Source organism: Podarcis erhardii (genome assembly GCF_964252035.2).
Source record: "Podarcis erhardii genome assembly, chromosome: Z".
Classification (NCBI taxonomy): Eukaryota; Metazoa; Chordata; class Lepidosauria; order Squamata; family Lacertidae; genus Podarcis; species Podarcis erhardii.
This window is the reverse complement of record NC_138504.1, coordinates 21,487,688-21,509,980: the sequence shown is the minus strand read 5'-3', so window position 1 is coordinate 21,509,980 and position 22,293 is coordinate 21,487,688. Positions and strand designations below refer to the sequence as shown.

The following is a 22,293-nucleotide window of genomic DNA, read 5'->3' as shown; positions in this document are numbered from 1 at the left end:
GCCCCTACCTTAGATTTATTTATCCATTTAACAAAATTTATAAACTGCTTGACTGCAACAAAACCACTAAGTGGTTTGGAGGATATATTGAAACTATAAATAAAAACAGTAAAATCAAGTAATTAAAAATATTTTAAAAATAATTAAAATCAGCAGTAAACTACAAAGGGAAGAGAAGTAGGATAGCGTATGGAAGGGACTTTGCTATGCAGTTATGCATCCTGGTTTTCCTTTGCTTGTTCCAAATCCGGGCTGTACGTAGACAGGGACTGGAGTGCATGAACAACAGCCAATTTGCTTTGAGATGTGCCGTTTTTCGTTCCATTTTTAAATTATCCATTATGAGACAAGCCTTCAGAGCTATTTGCCCTCTCACTTGATGCTACATTATGAGGTGAAATAATTGTAAGTGCACTTTTGCTGTATCACCTTCATTATAACAGCTAATCCATACTACTCCCCAGCTCAAATGTTATTGTTCTGTTAACTGGTTTCCTATCAGAGAAAGTGGAGAGAAAAATCATTTTAGAGAGACCACTCATTTTAGACTGATTGCTTTGTTTCTCAACAACCTTGGTTTATTAGCAGTGTGCTTGTTGAGTTTTAAATGAGAACCACTCTCTTTCTCAAAACAACATGGTAGAAAATGTTCTCTTTGCAATGTCATGATATTGCTATGAATTGTTAGACTTGTTACTGACTTTCTTTGTGTAACTTAACAATGAGTTCTGATTGCATGCTATTACTGGTGGTTGACAGGAGGGCATGGAAAGCTAAATGAGAGGAGATTGGGATGAGAAACAAAATTCAACAGTCCTTACTGATAATAGGCACCACAGAGTTAATAATTTGTCACAGCACCCTGCCTCTGGTGCCACTTTTAAGAGCAAGGGCCAACCTTAAGATTTTCTGAATAGACTGAGACCTAGAGAAGACAGGGTCCTAGTAGGAAGTGAAAAGATTAGGCAGCTGGCTAATTAGGGACCAGAGAGAAGATCAGCAGGGGAAAGCCATGCCACAGGTTGCTATTTTATCTCTGTGGGAATTAAACATTTAAATGAAGCTGTTGGGAGGGGTCATTAGAAGGTCTGGGGTAAGGTGACATCATTATGCTGGTGATACTCAGCTCTGTTCCTTCGTAAATCAGAAGAGGCTGTGCAGTGCCTGGGCTGTCACCTGGATGTAGTGTTGTGAATGAAGAAAAATAAATTGGAGGTAATGAAATGCAGTCTACTGATGTTACAAATAAATAAACAAATGGGAGTAATGGAAAGATCAACCAAAGAAAGGGGCGCGCACACGTGTGTGTGTGTGTGTGTGTGTGTGTACTCAGAAAGGTTAGAGACAAGGGGGTCTAAAAATGGGAAATTTGCAGCCAGGTGGCCCAATGTATAAATGAAAATTAGTGGGGTGGGAATTGTTTTGAATTCGCTAGAAGAAGCTTTCATTGCAGGTGCCTAGAAAATATACAGGTTTTACAAAGCGTGTTCTCTTTCACGGAGAGCACGTGTTGCGGTGGGGGCCGAAAGGACACTCCAAAGTTGTGGGGTGGGCTAATTGATCGTTGGCCACTGTTGTGATTGGGCTTCCCTTGTTGTTGGGAAGACGTTAATGTTGCCATTTGTTGATTGACAGCCAGAAATGCTAAAACTCCCTGCAGGAGGCGTAGAGCTTCCTCTTTTCGCCCCATGCATCGGATTGCCCGTCCCCCCTCCCGATATTTAGGGTTGTTCGCATTGACCTTGCTATGCCTGTCATGGGGTCGTCTGCTCTTGGGGCAGGGGCCTGGTAAGAATTTTGTCCATCTGGCTGATTGGCTGGGGCCATTTGGTTTTTGCCTACTGCGTAGCAAATCGTCACAACTTGTAAGGTTGTGGTTAGGCATTGGTTTATGGTTTGGTTGGTGGAGGGGCATGGATTGGCTGTGCCTGCCCCTCTAATGCTGCTGCTGCAAGGGATTCCATTAAAGGAATACAGGGGCTCACTATTGCTTTTGTCCAACCCTGTCAAGGGGCTGGGGCCATGCAAGAGCCCCTGGTTGCATTTGGGGAGGGCTGAGGGCAGGTTCCCTGCTCCGTCGCTACCCCCAAGTGTATTCCCCTTTTCTGACTTTCGCAGGCGTGCGGGATGTCAGTCTGTCCCCCACTGGGGGGCAGATAGTCGCAACCAATGCCTAAGCAACCACTCACATTTTTGTATTTTAATAAAGTTGTGGCCAAAAATTATGCCAAAAACCTTAAACAAAATTTCTGTGTGATGTGTGAGTTATTTGAGGTGGCCCTGGGGACCTCAACACGCAAGCTGCTGTTATGACATAAAGTTCCATACATCTGCATAATTTACCTAAATTGCTTTCTCTCTTTTTTTCATAGTGAAGGCTTTAATCACACTCCCTTGCCTTCAGATTCATTGGTGGGTTATATCCTCATTGTTATTCTTTGGCCCACATTGCTTAACTGCATCAACTTTACTCTCAGTGATGTCACCCACTAATGGACATTTAATCTTTCCTTCACATTCCAGCTCCTAGTCTTGATTTACTGTCATAGTACCCAGTACCCAGAATTCTCATTAACGCTCCATTTCAGGAATGCATTCTTTTCCAAGAAAGCATTTAGGACACTTTTATGTCTGTGGTTATACATGATACGAAACGGAATGCATCTTAAAGATACATATAAAGCTAAATTTGTTCACAAGAGTTTTCCTAGATCCTAGTCATCATTTAAAATTATTGCGAGAAAAATCTCAGGGTTCTCTTGCATACAAAACAGATTCTAATAGGAGAGAGATAACAGACATGTATTACATTGATTTTCTCCCCTTCCTTCAAAGGGATTGGGGTTGCACCCATAGGGTCACTCTGTTTGTCCCCATAATGACCCCCCCTCAGGTATAAACAACAAAAAGTAGCACCTTAAGCACTAACACATTTATTGTGACAGTGGCTCCATGGGCTCAGGCTCCCTTCATCAGCTGAATGCAGTGGAATCTTAGTTAGCAGGTATATAAAGGTGAAAATAGTAAGGTGGGAGCTGAATGGCAATTACAGTGAGTTACTTACATGCATGTTAAATAGGCAAACATTTACTTTTTTACAGCAGCAGATTTGTGCATGGATTATAGTGACAAGAGATTCCAACTAAACATCAGGAAGAACTTTCTGACAGTAAGAGATGTTCAACTGTGGAACAGACTTCCACAAGAGGTGGTGGAGTGTATTTCCTTTGATGTTTTTAAGCAAAAGTTGGATGTCCATCTGTCATGGATTTTTTAATTGAGATTCCTGCATTGCACGGGGTTGGGCTCGATGTCCCTTGGGTTTCCTTCCAACTATACAGTTCTGTGATTCTACTTCGCATTGCTGAGATGGTTGTGTTACCACCTATAGTGCAGCTGGAAGGAAAAACAACAACAACAAAAGCAAAACAAAAAACAGCAGATCCCCTGGCACTGGTAAGTTAATTAAAACCTGTAGCGTGACCAAATAAATAAATAAATAAATCTGATGAGTCAATTTAATGCACAAGTGATGACATGGAACTTTTTAATGAACCTCTGAGGTATGTTAGGCACTAGGAAAAAGAGAGAGTTATTTATTTATTATACTCTACGTGCTGGTTTTCATCAACAACAAGTAGTTCTTAAAGCAGTTTACATAGTACAAGTTGGTTTAGGAGAGGTTTCGAGAGCAGTGGGTTTTCACATGTGGATCTCCTCCTGCTGAAAAGACAACAGTCAGCACCAGTCTCATATACAGTACTTGCAGAGAGCATTCCACATCAAGGATGCCGTCACTGAAAAGACATCCTCTACACCTCACAGGTTCTCAGTGAATATGACATGAAGATATATCAGAATGTATAGTACCTGTCTTCTATGTAACACACACACAACCTGTAAAGGAAATGACGCCCCACACACTTTGGAAAAACTGACCCAGAAACATAGATCATTGTATTTTAATATATCATTGTATTTTAGTATTCTGCTGGAAGCCGCCCAGAGTGGCTGGGGAAGCCCAACCAGATGGGCGGGGTATAAATATATTATTATTGTTGTTGTTGTTGTTGTTGTTGTTGTTGTTGTTGTTGTTGTTGTTGTTAGTGTTATTAGTGTTATTAGTGTTGCCTTATATTATCCTGATTCACACATTAAGCTGGATGAATAGCTCAGCTGTTGGAGCATGGGACACTTACCGTATTTTTCGCCCTATAGGACGTACTTTTTCCCCTCCAAAAATGAAGGGGAAATGTGTGTGCGTCCTATGGGGCGAATGCAGGCTTCAGGAAGCTCTGTACAACCCTTGAGAGACTGGCGCGGCTTCGCGCTGGGCTCCCAAGGGTTGCGCAGAGCTGCCTGCGCTCCTGGGCTTCGCGCAGCTCTGTGCAACCCTAGGGAGCCCAGCGCGAAGCCGCGCCGGGCTCCCAAAGTTGCGCAGAGCTGCCTGCATTCTGAAGCCTGGGGTGCACTGAAGAGCGTGCCCGCGCTTTGCGCAGCTCTCCGTAAGCCTGAGGAGACCAGCGCGGCTCCCTAGGCTTGCAGATAGCAGGCTGTTCTGGGGGCTCGGGTCGGGGGAAGCTCGGGCTTCCCCCGCGCCAGCCCAGTGCCTGGGGGGAAATAAAATTTTTTTTCTTTATTTCCCCCCCCCCAAAAAAAAACAACTAGGTGCGTCTTATGGGCCGGTGCGCCCTATGGGGCGAAAAATACGGTAATATCAGTGATGTGGGTTCAAATCCCACACTGGGCAAAAGATTCCTGCATTGCAGGGGGTTGGACTAGATAACTCTTGTGGTCCCTTCCAACTCTGCACTTCTATGATCAGCTATGTGTGTTCTATGATCCATGATCACTTTATAGCAGGGGTCAGCAAACTTTTTCAGCAGGGGGCTGGTCCACTGTCCCTCAGACCTTGTGGGGAGCCAGACTATATTTTGGAGAAAAAAATAAATGAACAATTTCCTATGCCCCCACAAATAACCCAGAGATGCATTTTAAATAAAAGGACACATTCTACTCGTGTAAAAACACACTGATTCCTGGACCGTGGGCCAGATTGAGAAGGCGATTGGGCCGGATCTGGCCCCTGGGCCTTAGTTTGCCTACCCATGCTTTATACTGTAAAAAAAAACAACAACCTGGTTTAATGTGACTACTACTGCAGGCTGCTACATGCTGCTGAAATCACATGTGCTTTGCTTATCTGTTGCTGCTGCTGCACTTCTAGGAAACAAGCCACAATGTGCTTAGCATTATGTTTAAACCTGGAATCATGTTTTGTTTCTAAACAAACCAGGATCCTGCATTCATATGCAATGCAGGCCAGAACAAGGTTTATTTCCTGGCAGTGCAGGCTCGGGGCAGAAATGAAGCATCAGCATGATGTGTATTCACAATAAAATGAAAGGGCCTCTGACCATTTGGTCCATCTAGCTCAGTATTGTCACAGACTAGCGGCAGCTCTTCTGGGTTTCAAGGCCAAGCTACATGAGACGATGAATGCCATATTTGCATCTAATGTGCAAGGTTTCTAAAGTAGAAATTGAATTAGCTGGAGGAATTGATAATTCACAGTATCACAGCAGGCATGGAGAAGGAATTTAATCCTTTCTTCCCCTACTGTGATCCTGAGGAAAATTCTCTGAATAACTTGAACTTGAGTTGGTTTGTTTCCTTCTCCCTCCCATCCTTTTCCCTTTTGTGTTCTGAGGGCAGTGACTGTAATTAGTAAGCCATTCTAGGATCATTTTTTGGCTGAAGAGCAGTGTGTGTGTGTGTACAGTGGTACCTCGGGTTACATACGCTTCAGGTTACAGACACTTCAGGTTACAGACACTTCAGGTTACAGACTCTGCTAACCCAGAAATAGCACCTTGGGTTAAGAACTTTGCTTCAGGATGAGAACAGAAATTGTGCTCCGGCAGCATGGTGGCAGTGGGAGGCCCCATTAGCTAAAGTGGTGCTTCAGGTTAAGAACAGTTTCAGGTTAAGAACGGACCTCCGGAACGAATTAAGTTCTTAACCCGAGGTACTGTGGATGTGAATGGGATCCATTCCGGAGCCCTGTTCGCATCCTGAAGCAAAAACAACCCGCGTCTGCGCTTCTGCACATGCGCGGGTCATGATTCGCTGCTTCCACACATGCTCGTGATGTCATTTTGAGTGTCTGCACATGCATGAGCGGCGAAACCTGGAAGTAACGTGCTCCATTACTTCTGGGTCACCGTGAGCGCAACCCGAAAATATTCATTCCAAAGCATATTTAACCCGAGGTATGACTGTGTATATAGTACATGAATTTTGAAGCATGCTCTAACAAGTGAATGGGAAAGCAATGCCTGGAAAGTTCATTTTTAAAAAGAAACTAGTTTAAGTTCATCCTGTCCAAAAAGGAATAAGTTCCAGATTGTCCTTTTGCAAAATGAACTAGTTCAGTTCTAGCTAATCCAGATGAACTTTTTAGTTCAGTCTTGGCAAAAGAAATTCAGCATTCAGTATGTTGCACAAGCTGATATGTAGAACTTTAGGATCCAAAAGTAAATCAGGAGCCACACACACAAGTAATAAAATGTCAGACAAAATGTCAACAGGCGAGGCTTTCCCCATAATATCATTTTCAAACTAAAAATGGTTTCTCCTGCTTAATATGTGCCAGATACAGTGGTACCTTGGGTTACAGACGCTTCAGGTTACAGACTCCGCTAATCCAGAAATAGCACCTCTGGTTAAGAACTTTGCTTCAGGATGAGAACAGAAATCGCAAGGCGGCGTGGTGGCAGCGGGAGGCCCCATTAGCTAAACTGGTACCACTGTACAAGGTTAGAGTCTTCAAAGTATTATTCAGATGAATAAAATCTTCTCCCACTATACACAGATGTTAAAAGCACAAGGTACCATTTGCTGCTCCTGTTGAAAGAGCATGATTTTTTTCAGCAGGGAAGAGATAGGAAATGCCTCACATTCCTTTCTTCCTTCTGATTGCTCAGCGACAGTGATAACATGACTAAGTGATCTTAGGAACAGCACTGCCTCCATAGCTGCATAATAAGCCTTAGAGCTTTGCCTCCATGTTTTCATGGACATCCAGTTGACACAACTGTTTTTATTTATTTAATGAAAGCTAAGAGTCTGGGCCTCCTGCTGCATGATGCGGGTGTGAAGGGAATGAACATGAATACAAACTAGAAACTGTTAACTGTTTTACTGCAAAATGAATTTAATTAATCTTTAGTTCATCTGGCAATTATGAGAACTAGGACTCAGCTATACAGCTGCAAAGAAAACCTTTAAGTGTGTTTTAAGTGCAATATACAATATGCATTAGATGGCAATGGTGAGCCTTATGGAAAACTCAACATATTTTTTAAAAAGCATTTTCAGAATTTTTTTTTATATGTGTGTAGATTCCACTCTACTTTCAGGTGTAGTTCATAATTTTTTTACTCTAAGCACTGTGGGAAAGTAATGCAGATTTTTGTTATCACTGTGTGACTAAGACAAAAAGGGTGGTAGATACCAGCAAACTATTGTTCCTGAAATAGAAATCTTGCAATCAGAATCAAAAGAAAAGAAAAATCCAGTTTAACTAAAATCTTGATAGCAGATACTTCCTACTACTATTCTTGCTGTAAAACAGGGGTGGAGAACCTGTTGTTGACAAATTCCAGTCAGGCAGAAGCATTTGAAGAGGAAGACAAGGTGCAGGGCCAGTGAGGGGTGTGATCTGGGGAGAATCCCAAGGCCTGAACAGAGAGGTCTGGAGGGCCTCATTACTGAAATTCTCAGTTCCTGCCGTAAAACATCAAGTTAACAAAGCATAGAAAAGATCCTGACTATTAGCAAGGATGACCAATGAACTTACCTTCAGGCTTGTTGTTTATCTAAGCTAGGGGTGAAGAACTCTTTTCATCCTGAGGGCTGCAGCCCCTTCAGAGGTAGGCAGGGCCAGAGGCAAAAGGCAGTGGAGCAATTAATGTAAATTTTACCTTTGTATAGTAGGCTAGTTTCTGCACACACTCACAGACCCCTCTCCATCCTCCAGCCAGTCAAGCAAGTGGCGTATTAGAGTTCAAAGGCACGTTCCACCTGGCAAAAATACTCAAAGACAGTGCAAAGCAGTCTGGGTAAAGAGGGTGTGACCAGGGAGAGGGTCTGACCTGGGGAGAGTCCCAAGGGCCAGACAGAGAGGCTCAACCCTGACCCAAACTATGGCTTTCCAACTAGGGGGACCCTAGTGTTTCTCAGTGTCAAGATATGAAAATGAAGGACAAGCTTCCTGGTTGCCTACTAAACTTTCCCTATAGTGTGTAGCCAAATGAGGCTGCATTGGGTGTGTTCTAGACAATGTTTCCATCCATTTGGAGATGTGGATGAGGCCCAGCAGGCTTGGACAATGACCTGTGTAAGGAGTTCGTACACCAATACCCCCCCCCCAAATCTTCTGCAACACAGAGAAGTTCCCTGGCAGTTGTTCAGAAAAAGACAATGTAAAAAGGTTTCCCAATGGCAGATCATGGAATCATAGGATTGCAGAGTTGGAGGGGACTCCAAGGGTCATCTTGTTCAATTCCCTGAAATGCAGGAATCTCAACTAATGGATCATGTCCTAAACTAAACTGCAATCTTAATGAGAATATCGGAATCACCAGGATGCCTTGCCCTGTTAAGCACCTCACCTTGAGTATTAAGTATCATTCACTGTTGGAGATACAGTATCTCCCGGTATGTCCTGCAGAGGACCCTAAGGTCCACGAATAATAATTGCTTAAAGGTCCTAGGCCCTAAGGAAGCCAGGCTATCCTCCAGCAGGGGCAGGGCTTTTTCAGTGTTGGCTATGACCTGGTAGAATGCTCTGTCCCATGAGCCTAGGGCCCTGCAGGACTTGATGTCCTTCAGCAGGGCCTGTAAGACAGAGCTATTCCGCCTGGCCTTCAATTTGAATTAGCCTGATCCTCTATTCCCTTTTCCCTTTCCTCTTCTTTGAAGCAACCCTTTCTAGGACGCCACGTTTAAATTCTTATTCACACACATCCTTGCTGGCTCTAGTAGGACCAACTTGGCCAGTTAGCCCTGGTGATCATTCGATGTCTACTGACTGGGGTTCCCCCCCCCAAAAAAAAATGACCCCTGAATTTTTGAATTTTATTGATATTGATGCTGCATTTTATGTTGTATTCTATGCTGTTTTTAAGTCGCATTTTAATCAATGTTTTATATTTGTTGTTAGCCGCCCTGAGCCTGGTTTTTAAACCGGGAAGGGTGGGGTATAAATAAAATATTATTATTATTATTATTATTATTATTATTATTATTATTATTATTGACTATACAAGTCCCTGATACATATTTGTATGGCTGTTGTGATATGAACACCGCTCACTCCTAACCAGTGGTTGCCAGAACAAGCAACCGTTGTCAAGATTATACTTAAACTTTATCTGACTGACTTTTTTCTTTTTGCTTGCAAGATTTCTATTTCAAGAACAATAGCCTGGCAATTTCTATCAATCTTTGCATCTTAGTCATACCTTGATAACAAGCTAACCTCAGCTCCTTTCCATTCTTTTCTTCCTCTTCCTGAAAAGTGCTTTTAATATCAAAAATAACTAGATGCCATGAGAACAATCTTTTCAGGAAAAGATATGTATATGGCATTGAACATACTTTTTAAATATTGTTCTCAGGAAGGTTAGGGTGACATGTATGTTCTCACATTCACAGCAGTGTTTTGAGACTCTCTATTGCTGCGTATGTATAGCTTGCTTAAGGACCAAGTCCTTGAATGCAGCTATTTTAATACTGTTCCTAAGAGCCTTTAGTAAGAGTGTATGTAGAGTTCCAATCACAATTTGTCGAAAGGTGTGAGTTCACAGTTAGGGGTACTCATTATACATCTCTGTCACTTGGGACTCAAGGGACTTCAATACCTAGGAGTGCCTTTTACCAGTTTCAACTATTCCTGGGCAGTGGTCCATGGATTCATAAAAGATTACTGCAATGTACCAAAAGGAAAGGGACGCGGGTGGCACTGTGGGTTAAACCACAGAGCCTAGGACTTGCTGATCAGAAGGTTGGCAGTTCGAATCCCCACGACGGGATGAGCTCCCGTTGCTTGGTCCCTGCTCCTGCCAACCTAGCAGTTCGAAAGCACGTCAAAGTGCAAGTAGATAAATAGGTACCGCTCCAGCAGGAAGGTAAACGGCATTTCCGTGCGCTGCTCTGGTTCTCCAGAAGCGGCTTAGTCATGCTGGCCACATGACCCAGAAGCTGTACGCTGGCTCCCTCAGCCAATAAAACCAGATGAGCGCCGCAACCCCAGAGTTGGCCACGACTGGACCTAGTGGTCAGGGGTACCTTTGCCTTTACCAAAAGGAAGAGAAGAAGCTGCCTTATACTGAGTCCATCTAGTGGTATTATCCACACTGACTGGCAGTGGTTCTCCAGAGTGGAATCTTTCCCCAGCGCTACCTGGAGATGCCAGTGATTGATCCTGGGATGTTTTCCATAAAAGGCAGGTGCTGTATCAGTAAGCTACAAGCCTTTCCTGGGCTGCCCTTGTGGATGATCTAGCAACTGCAGTTAGAACAAAATGCTGCTGCTGCAATGTTGCTGTCCAAAGCAAACCATCGTCAACACATGACATCTTTGCTCTTTGCTGAATCAGCTGCATTGGCTATCTATATGCTGCCAGGATAGGTTCACGGTATTGCTACTTGTTTACAAATCCCTAAGCAACTTGGGACCAGGCTTTTTGAGAAACTGCCTCTCTCCTTACACCCCTATCTATCCATTACATTCGATGGTAGAAGACCTCCTGTTACTGTGGACAGCTCCTACTCTTTGCCTTGTGTCCACCTAAAGTTGGGCTTTCTGTGTGGTGGCCCCTTTAGTGTGGATTTCATAAACACTTAAGATAAGGCATGCTCCAAAATCTTTTCTATGCTGAAAACATTTTTTTCCTCACCCAAATAATTTACCCAATTTTAAAAATAATTTGTCTGAATTATTATTCTTTTTTTAAAAAAAGTTACCTGATCATCTTCTTGTGTTTTGCTATTATTTTAACTGCCTTATTTTTTTCATGAATATTTTATGCTGCCTTTTGGTTTTCTGTGCACTACTGTGAACTTTTAAAATGTGAGTGGTCTATAAACCTTCTTAAAAATAATAAATATTAATCAAGAGGGAAATATAGAAGTATGTTATTCAAACTACAGGCTGGTTTAGCATTGTCCAGATTTCAGAAAGCAACTCTAAATGGCAAGAGGTCAGCTGCCAGTGAGGCTTGGAGAACGCCACTCCAAGCTACAGATCAGTCCAAGTGAAAATAAGCCAAAAACATGACGTTCCATGCTCAGTCCTAAGTAGACGGTAGTGACTGACACCGACACAGAATCCAAACTACTCCAGCACTAACTCAGCAGCTACTCAAGCTCCCTCATTTAGAGGTAGGGCCATAGTTCTGCAATAGAGCAGATGTTTTGAATGTAGAAAGTCCCAGGTTCAACCCCAGACAATGGACTTGTCCTGATTTGCTTGCACAATGCTTACGTGGAGGGGTCAGACAGTACCTGGTCTCCACTGCACATTCATTCTGATTTGTTTGCAAGGAAGTTACAGTATATAACAACAATTGTTCATCCTGATTTGTTTGTGCAGCAGTTATATGTCTTCTCATCAATCAGTTGCTCATCCCACCCTTTCTTCCTGCGCTTCTCTGCCACTTTCCTAAAGTCAAAAGGTCCATGTTCCCCCCTGCACAAACCTAAATCTCCAGTATGTGACTGAAGTCCTCTCACAAATAGTGATGCTTCAGGCCACCTTAGAATTAAGTAGGAGCTAGCTTCAGAGCCAGTGCCATGGTTTCATCCCTAGGAAACATGAACCAGTTGTGAAGAAGGGCGACTCAGCCTGTGAAGACCACCTTTCTTATAACTTGGGATAGGTGAACTTGCAACTCTTGGCTTCCCTCAGTTTCTCATTTTTCTTATCTTAAGTTCAGTTTTACACATTTCCACATCTCTTTGCATTTATTTTCTTAAAAAATTATTCACCAGCATTTTAGTTCGAGTTTCTCATGACATGCACATTTTTGTATGCAATTTTGTATTAATATCACATTTTGGAAAGCAATTTCCCCCAGTACAATGCATTTGTGTATGGTCCCCCCCCCCAATACAGTGGTACCTCTGGTTATGTACTTAATTCGTTCTGGAGGTCCGTTCTTAACCTGAAACTGTTCTTAACCTGAGGTACCACTTTAGCTAATGGGGCCTCCTGCTGCCGTTGCGCCACCACCGCAAGATTTCTGTTCTCATCCTGAAGCAAAGTTCTTAACCCAAGGTACTATTTCTGGGTTAGTGGAACCTGAAGTGTATGTAACCTGAAGCATATGTAACCCAAGGTACCACTGTATATGCATTTATATGTACACTTTAACACCAGTGTATGCATCTTTGTACACATTAGTTGGCTGAAGAACTGCATTGCAATATTCAGAGATATGTGAATTTTGAAAGATGAGCATGTTTTGGTTCACATATTGTTTTATAAATTATGAAATAGGTAAAGTCACCTTTAAATGAAAACCGAATTGAATTCCTCCCTTATCCCAACCCATAACCACAGTCACTTTTATACACATATTGGCTTACCAATTGGACTTTGCAGCTTCAAAACAGAGTGATGCTCGAGGACCTCTCCTTTTTGAAATTAACTGTGGGGACTGACTGTTCTAAATAGTTTCATCTTGTATTGAAGCACTGTCCATAAAAGCTGTGCCATTCATTTTCCTCTTGTTTTGCTTTTAAAGGACACATCCGAAATAGCAATTACTTTTGCTATGTATTTTTAAATTACAGCTTTGATACAGGGAAGGATGGTAATGTGAATCACAGCTCATGTAATTGTCTTCCTCCCACTGGTGACTTCTTCTTTTTAACCAGGAAAGGAAGAAAGAATAATAATCCAGGGAAGTCAAAGGGCTAACAGGCAATCCCTAGTTATTTGCAATAGTTTTTATTACTTAAAAAAAAGAGAAAGAATTCATGATCGGCACAGAACATGAAAATGCGTCTTTGACAGTTCAGGGTCTCCCTTCCTAATTAATAGGAAGTGCTAGACAACCGTCCTACAGGCTGCTACATGTCCCTGACTTTTCTTGAATATCCAGTTTCAGCTGTATTTTGTGTGGCTGAGTGAAGTGACCTTGGAGGTGCTATTTTTGCTTTGTTACTTGTTTTGTTTTGCATTATTGAGGCCAGCTACCTGGGAAAGAATGGGGGGGGGGGCGGGGAGAGTTCCACTCCCACACAGGATATTCTGTCACTTTTTGAATTACTTTATTTTATACAAAGATTCATATCCTGCTCTTCTGGTGCTCACGCAACACTCATGGTAGCCAATAATTTTTTAAAAAGCAAAAAACAATAAAATACAATCATACAATCAAAACACAATATAATAAAAAGCAGAGATTTTCATGGCACTGAAAGAGTGGCAAGTTGGAGTGAGTTTTCATTCCTCTTATAGAACTCACGGCCATCCAGTAAAGGTGAATGTTTGAATGTTTGGGACAGAGAAAAAGGAAGTGCTTCTTCACACAGTGCATAGTTAGCTATGGAAATTGTTCCCACAATATCTGGTGATTGCTACCAACTTGGATGGCTTTAAAATAGGCGTTATTGTCAAGACTTCTTTACCACCAGAACTTGCTGGAACTCAGTTCTGGCACCTCTCATGGGGGTACCATTGCTATTATAACAGAACAAGGGAGGCATTCATGGCGAGTTCTAGGGGGAAAAATAGCACTGGTTATTGTTATTACAGTGGTACTCAGGTTACAGACACTTCAGGTTACATACGCTTCAGGTTACAGACTCCGCTAACCCAGAAATAGTGCTTCAGGTTAAGAACTTTGCTTCAGGATGAGAACAGAAATCGTGCTCCGGCGGTGCGGCGGCAGCAGGAAGCCCCATTAGCTAAAGTGGTGCTTCAGGTTAAGAACAGTTTCAGGTTAAGTACGGACCTCCGGAACGAATTAAGTACTTAACCCGAGGTACCACTGTATTGGAATATTTTAAACAGATTTTATATATGTCTATAGTTTTCATTCTATCACTGTTTAATTGTATTTTAATGATTGGTTTTTCTATGTTTTAAGCAGTTCTTGTTTATATCTGTAAGCTGCCTTGCGTTCCGTCAGGGAAAAGGTGGGGTATAAATAGTAATAGTGGTAATAATAATAATAATAATAATAATAATAATAATAATACAGATTCATGGAGGATAAGGCTATAAATGACTGCTAGCCATGATGGATTTGTATGACCTTCACTGCCAGAGGGAGTATTCCTCTGAATACCAGTTTCTAGGAATCACAATCTGGGATAGTGATGTTGCACAAAGTCCTGGTTGTGGGCTTCCTTCCCATAGGCATCTGGTTGGCCATGATGAAGACAGAATATGGAACTGAATAGGTCTTTGCTCTGATCCAGCAGCAGTCTTCTTAAATCTAGCCCTATGGACCAATTCAAAGAAGTAACAGTGCAAGAAGTAGTGATAGTGTCCGAATGACTGACTGATAGATTATGATCACACTTCATCTGAAGCTCTCAAAACAACATATAAAAAATAAAGGGAGTGTTGTGACGTGGGGTTTGTGATTTCAGCTCTCTTGACATAATATGCTGGAGACAGTTCTCTAGTAACACTTCTTTATTAAAGCAACAAGACTGAGACCTGAGGAGGGGAGAGCTACATTTATAGGGACAGGGAACTAGCTAGTAAGGATACATTTTGGAGGGAACAATATCAGGCAATCACAGTCCTGCCTTTTGGAGGAAACCAATAAGACAGAGGATCCAAATACAGCAGCTTAAATGAACCAGTAGTAGCTGTAACCAAAAGGCAGTTACTTTACCCTAATGCAAATACAGACAATAATAATACAGATATAAAATCCTTTGACTCAATACACAACAGGGAGTAAACAATAAAAATCACTGTGGCGATCACACAGGGTCCCCGGACGTTTGATGGTCTATTGATCCCTGTGCCACCACTGTGATTGCTTTCTTCGCTGCCACCAACCCGTTTATCTCGGGTATACATGGAGCCCAGACAGTTGTTAACATTAACAAATAATCAAGTTTATTTTATAGGCAGGGACAAGCTTATGGTTTCAGTTAATTTTTCTTGGCAGTTTCTTAATCTTAGTTTCTTTCAACTTCAAACTGATTATCCCCAACTATCTATCTGACTCCACCTAACAATTCCTCTCACTCTCTCACAATACAACTCTACCAACCCACACCCAATCCTCCCTCTTCCTTCTTCAATTCCCAAACCTCAATGGACTTTCAAAACCTCCCATTCTAACTTTTACTCCTCCCTTGCATTCCCACTGGCCAATCACATCACACTCATTTTAGCCCTTTCATTATGACCCACCTAGGAGGCAAACACCACAATCACCAAAAGAAAAACAGTTAAATATCTAGCATACTCTAAGAGGCTTGTGCAAACAGAATGCTTTTCTAAACCTGAACAAAACAAATTCCTTCCAGTAGCACCTTAAAGACCAACTAAGTCAGTTCTTGGTATGAGCTTTCGTGTGCATGCACACTTCTTCAGATACACTGAAACAGAAGTTTCCAGACCCTTCTATATAGTGAGAAGGTGGGGAGGGGTATTACTCAGAAGGGTGGTGGGAATGGGTGATTGGCAGATAGCTGTGATGAGCCTGTTGACGACTCTTAACGACTGCAATAGGTCTTACAGGAAAAAGCAAGGGGTGAAAAGGTGAAAAATGGCTTTGTCATGTATAATGAGATAAGAATCCAAGGTCTTTGTTCAGACCAGGTTTCTCCATGGTTTTAAGTTTGGTGATAAGTTGTAATTCAGCAGCTTCTCTTTCCAGTCTATTTCTGAAATTCCTTTGTAGTAAAACAGCTACTTTGAGATCTTGTATAGAATGTCCTGGGAGATTGAAGTGTTCTCCTACTGGTTTCTCCGTCTTGTGATTCCTGATGTCCGATTTATGTCCGTTTATTCTTTGGCGTAAGGTCTGGCCTGTTTGTCAGACCTTACGCCAAAGAATAAACGGACATAAATAAAACCAGTAGGAGAACACTTCAATCTCCCAGGACATTCTATACAAGATCTCAAAGTAGCTGTTTTACTACAAAGGAATTTCAGAAATAGACTGGAAAGAGAAGCTGCTGAATTACAACTTATCACCAAACTTAAAACCATGGAGAAACCTGGTCTGAACAAAGACCTTGGATTCTTATCTCATTATACATGACAAAGCCATTTTTCACCTTTTCACCCCTTGCTTTTTCCTGTAAGACCTATTGCAGTCGTTAAGAGTCGTCAACAGGCTCATCACAGCTATCTGCCAATCACCCATTCCCACCACCCTTCTGAGTAATACCCCTCCCCACCTTCTCACTATATAGAAGGGTCTGGAAACTTCTGTTTCAGTGTATCTGAAGAAGTGTGCATGCACACGAAAGCTCATACCAAGAACTGACTTAGTTGGTCTTTAAGGTGCTACTGGAAGGAATTTGTTTTGTTTTGACTATGGCAGACCAACACGGCTACCTATCTGTTTCTAAACCTGGTCCTCAAAACTGAGAGGAAGATCCAAGCATAGATGCCACCACAGATAAGGCCCTGTCACCACCCAACTCACTTCTGGACATGGAGGAGCCTAGAAGAAATTCATCCCTATATGTCAGGCAAAGCCCTCCTCAGAAACCCCCTATTCCCCTAGCCATAGCTCTGTGGCAGTAAAGCACACATATTGCATGAGAAATGTCCCAGGTTGAATCCCTGGCAGCTCCAGGTATAAAAATAAGGTGGTGGGTTATGGCAAAGACATCTGCCAGATACCTTGGAAAGCAGTTGATGCTAGTGAGCAGATGGATAAATAGTCAGACTAACATGCTTTCTGAAGATCAGTGAGCTGAGACCAGCACAGGTTTATGCCAACTTTCCAAGAGATGAAAATTTAACACGGCTCAGAAGCTGATGCTGCTCTCTCGCCCCCACGTCAAGGGACAGCACAATATTCTTGTGCAAGGGAGACAAGACTGACACAGAAGCAGAGAAATGGAGTAGGGTGACCTGCTCCTTATATATATATAAAAAAATTTCAGGCTAGTGGCTATCACAACATCCTGTGGCATTATAATGTTTTTTGGGGTGAGAGAGAGAAAGAAAAGGACAAAATAATTTCTGCTTCTCCATTTCCCCAACCCACACAGTTTACAATTTATAAACGTCTATACACGTTACACTTTTGATTCCCCCCCCGCCCCCCGGTTCAAATTAAAAGCTCCAACTTTGTAGGTCATTTCAATTGTCTTGACTAGCCTAAGATTCCTATCTCCCATTGTCTGTTCTGCTCAAAAGCCTGGAAACACAGTAAGATAGCATTTTAAATTACTACTAATAAAGACCTTTTGTGGAATGGCTGTTTGCTGATTCACAAAGGTGACCTTTCTGTTTCTATGGTCTTGTGGGACATTTTATATAATGGAGAACTAAATCTTACAATTAAATCCAACTATCTTTCCCATGTTCCTAAAATGCAGAGGAAACACCCCCACTCCCAAAAAAGGCTTTTTCGGTGAGCTGTTATCTGCTGACTTTTCTGCTGGCAGAACACATTGTATTTTATCTACAACCACACTGCTCCTTTGGTCTTTTGTGCAACTGAGCTTTAGGATTAACCCTGACCCTGTATGCGTAAGTCAATCCCATTGAGTTTAATGAAGCTTAAAAAGGCATAGGGACACCTGACCACTCATCTGGTTTTATTGGCCGAGGGAGCCGGTGTACAGCTTCCGGGTCATGTGGCCAGCATGACTAAGCCGCTTCTGGTGAACCAGAGCAGTGCACGGAAACGCTGTTTACCTTCCCGCAGGAGCGGTACCCATTTATCTACTTGCACTTTGACATGCTTTCAAACTGCTAGGTTGGCAGGAGCAGGGACCAAGCAACGGGAGCTCACCCCATCACGGGGATTCGAACCGCCGACCTTCTGATCGGCAAGTCCTAGGCTCCGTGGTTTAACCCGCAGTGCTACCCGCGTCCCTTTAATGAGGCTTACTCCTATATAAATGGGCACAGGACTGCATGTTATTAGAAATAAAAACCGTTACCGTTGCAACTTCATGTGTGAATAAGAACCCCATCAAAGAAAATAAGTGCCAAGCCTCTATTAGATTACGTCCCTTATTACCTGATTTCTTCTATGCTAATTTGTCACAAACTTGAAAGACTCATTATTACCTCATTCACTTGCAAAAGCAAGGACAGTCTGTCAGTTACCCTCTGGCAGATGTCATTGCCTTTCCTCTGAAAATGTCCCAGAGCTTTATTCCTCTGAAGTGGTTTAGCAATTTAACCCATTGCAAAATGTATATGTTTTGAACCTAAACATTTGAACTAATTTTTTGTTTCATATACTAAATCTCTTAGATTTCCTTCTTTTTTTTAAGATGATATTCTCACGATGTTGAATGCTTTGTAAGGTACGATGGATAGGCCTGATAAAATCTGCAGTGTGGTGATGAATGTGTAGAATGCATATAGTGATGACTGAAAGAGCCAGTTCTACAGGTTATTTAGCAAAGCAGATATGAGACTTGGATGGCCTAAAAGAAACGCCTTTCTGAGGTACGTGAGTGAAGTTGAATCTTAGCCCCAAATTGTTTGTGTTCAGATCCAACCTGGTATTTTATTGGAAATTGGCATTATTTTGATGTCAGGCTAGTGTGCTGACCTGTTGCCAGCCATTGATTCAGATGTGAGTCAGACTTAAAAGCTACTCACTGAATCACTAACAGCATAGCTATTTTATGTGCCATGCATATTGCAGTACCTTTTGTTGCCACACATTCATCTTATGCACAAACAATCTGTGTGTGTGTGTGTGTTTGTGTGTGTGATGCAAAGGCATGAATATATGGAATATCTTGACAAGGGTTACTGTTTTTTGAATGATTTGACTTATGCAGCAGCTTGAAAACCAATGCCAGGTTTGTCATTTCAAGATGTATAGATCAGTGCCACATTGAGTCAACAAATTGCTTCAGCGTGGGAGAAGTGAACAGTCAGATGATGTCACCATGCACTCTGTCATGAGGCCTTGAAGGAGCCAGCAACAATCAGGCTGAGAAAGAGGGGTACTGTCACTTCCAGCGCTGTCATCAGACACCTAATCCCAGAGCATTCTAAGAGAAGCTGAGACAAAAGCTCACCGAAGCATCCAATAAGCAGCTAATTTTTTTTCTGGCACCAGTGAAGCTTGTTCTGAGCTATGTGAGATTTCAAAGGCTGAATATAAAAAGGTTAATGTGAGCATATAATAAGACTTGCATTGAATTTTTCATTGGGGATAAACAGCCAAGGTTCAAGATCTATCTCTGCAGCATGCTTACAGGGCAAGATAACGTTCAAAAAAAAACCTCCCTTGCCTCAATCAACTTCACAATCAACCTCACAAACAGAAGGCATTCAGAAATTGTTATCAGAGGACCTTGAAAATTCTGCCGCAACCAAGGCAAGGCTTTACTGTTCATGTTTTATATTATCAATCCTGGACATTTTTAAAATCTTGCCTTTGTGAAAGCTAGAAGATAAAATAATGAAATCAAAACAGCAAACTAAAACCAGCCAATTCTGGGAGAGCAGAAGAAACAGCTACTGGATTAAAATGATTTGTTTAAAACCTGCAAAAATAAAAAAGGTGTTTATTTGGTGTTGAAATGGCACCAAAGCAGGGACCATGCAAGCCTTCCTGAGGGGAAGTGGGGCTCGTCTTGGATGTTAAAGATTTTAGTGTATGGACAGCCATAGGATGTTGGATAGCATGCAAATGCACTACACTATGACATGAGGTTAAGTGGTTGAAATAAATAAAGTAAATAATTTAATTTCACATGTCATGACTTGGGAAAGAGTGTTGCACAAGGTCTGACTTCTTCCCATATTTGTTCACCCTTGCATTTTTATTTCACACTTGAACCAGAAATGGTTTCCAAAGCGGCTACCATCATTTTAGACAGACACATGTATAATTTCATTTATGAATCGCTTCTCATAAGAAATCACAAAATGATTTACAATATGCTAACATATATTAAACAGTTACACACACACACACACCCCTATATTTACAGAAACCACAACAATGTCTTTTTAAAAAGAAATAAATGTTTGAGGGAAGATTAGCCCCAAATTATTCATGTTCAGTTTCTGTTGTAATTCTATTGAAAACCAGCACTTGATCAGTATCATGTCACTGTGACTTTTTTCATTTCTTTTAAAAATACATTTAAGTAATAGTTTAAAATATTCTATAATATACAATTAAACTGACACTACAATGGAGGCCAGAGGACAGAAATAATCCAATAATAAATAAGGTTGCACGCCACCCCAATCTTTGAGTGGTGAGAGATTCCAGGGGTTCCAGGCACTTAGCCAGGGTTCATGCTTCCTTTTGGAAATGAGGCACAACAAAGATTGTGGTGTCTTTAGGATATATACAACCTGAGGATATATACAACCTGAGGATATATACAACCTGAGCAAGGATATATACAACCTGAGCCTACGGTGGAGGGGTTTGCAGCATTAACACCCCAAGAGGGCCTTGCTTCCCTCATCACCACAGCCTTGAATTCAAACAGAAATCAAACATTGCTCTGTCTCTCTCATTTCCCAGCCTGCAGCCTTGCTTCTAGCTTCTCTACACACACACACACACCTCCCAATTCTGGTCTTTGTCTTTCTAAGAACCAGAAATTTGAAGGAGGGTCCCACCCTTTTGTTATCTGGCATGGAACTGCTTCCTTTGTTACCTTAATGGCCATTTCAACCATTTGAATCTTTGCTTAGATTTCAACACTTGCTAGATCCAAGGATTAGAAGGGTCTTAGATATGCAGCCTAACACACACACACCCAAAAAACCCCATGACAATAATTTGAAGACCAACAGCGATAACTATTCATAACATTTATTCTTTTTAAAGCCTTTTTAAAAAATGGAAGATCACTTCCATTCTCACAAGGGTCTTGAGCAGGCCAGCCTAACCAGCCACAGAAGGGGACAACATGGAAAAAGCCCTAGATGAAGTCCACCGTCCATCAAATGTCAGATGATGTGTGCACCTGCAATTGCTCAATGCACTGTGTAGAACCTATAGGAGGATGTACACTTTGTGGTATAGATAACCTTAAGTATTCAGCAAAAAATTGTTCTGGCTTGCTTGCAGAGGTGGTTGGTCTATTAGGGTGAATGGGTCTATGTCACTGGGCGGGGGGTGATACTTAATTTTAAAAATATGTTTTTGGCTGTGAGGAATTCAAACCAGCTATTATTTTTGTGACTGGAGAACATTTATCTTGGTACATCTATGTTTGGTTAAAAAGCATAAAGCAGAGAAACATTACCTTGTAATCATAAAGCAACATAAGAAAGTAATCAGAAAGTTTATAAGAAATTTAAACAAGAAGTTTCATCAGGTCATGCTTTGCTTTGTTCTTGGATATCAGCTGCCAACTTGCTTCTTGGCCTCTGATGTAGCCCTGCTGCCTCTGTGACTTGTTGCACACACCTCTCCATAGACTGAGCATGACAGGACCAGAGGGGAACTTGCATGAGTTCAGCAATGAACTTCTTTACTTCCGCTGTGGTAAGCTGATATTCCAAAGGAGGTTCATGTACCCTGTCAGACCAGTTTATCAGCTCCAACAGGAACGAAACACTGGGACTGGTGAAAGGTGTCTTCCTCAAATGTACAGAAAGATCTACCAGTGTGTCATCACCACTGCCCCTTAGATCAACAATCTTTTGGATACCAGCTCTTCTCTCTCACAGACATCTGAGCACAAGGGTGACTGAATTATCATTTCACTGAATACAAAGCATGCTGAGCACTGGATGGTTGGCAAAATGGCATCCTCTACAGCCTTCTTTTGCAGCAAAACTCGCCGCAGCTCAAACAAGATGTGGCGTGGGCCTTCCACCCAAGAATGTCATGCATGCAAATGATGTATTCCACTGTCAGTCTTTCTGCAGCAGGATTTGCTTTTCTGCCTAGGGCAGAAAAGGTTGAAGTGGGTGGAGGTGTTGATGTGAGGCTGTCCCTGCCTCAGAGCAAAGAGACTGAGCTTTTGGTTTCAGTATGTAATGCACACTCTTGCCTTAAACTGAGACGTATAATGGATTCACACCATGCTTGAATATGCAGAAGCTGGGGGGGGGGAGAGAGAG

The 22,293-nt window shown here is 42.0% G+C and overlaps 1 protein-coding gene across 1 annotated transcript in view; it reads right to left on the bottom strand.

Annotated features, from left to right (window-relative positions):
• The window catches only part of RPS6KA6 (ribosomal protein S6 kinase A6), an 84,978-nt gene extending 63,272 nt beyond the window's left edge, over positions 1–21,706 (bottom strand). The window contains exon 1 of the mRNA XM_081847993.1: positions 21,550–21,706. Coding sequence (XP_081704119.1) covers positions 21,550–21,678 — 129 coding nt within the window. The 5' untranslated portion in view covers positions 21,679–21,706. The remainder of the gene's footprint in view (positions 1–21,549) is intronic.
• Between the last annotated feature and the right edge of the window lie 587 nt (positions 21,707–22,293).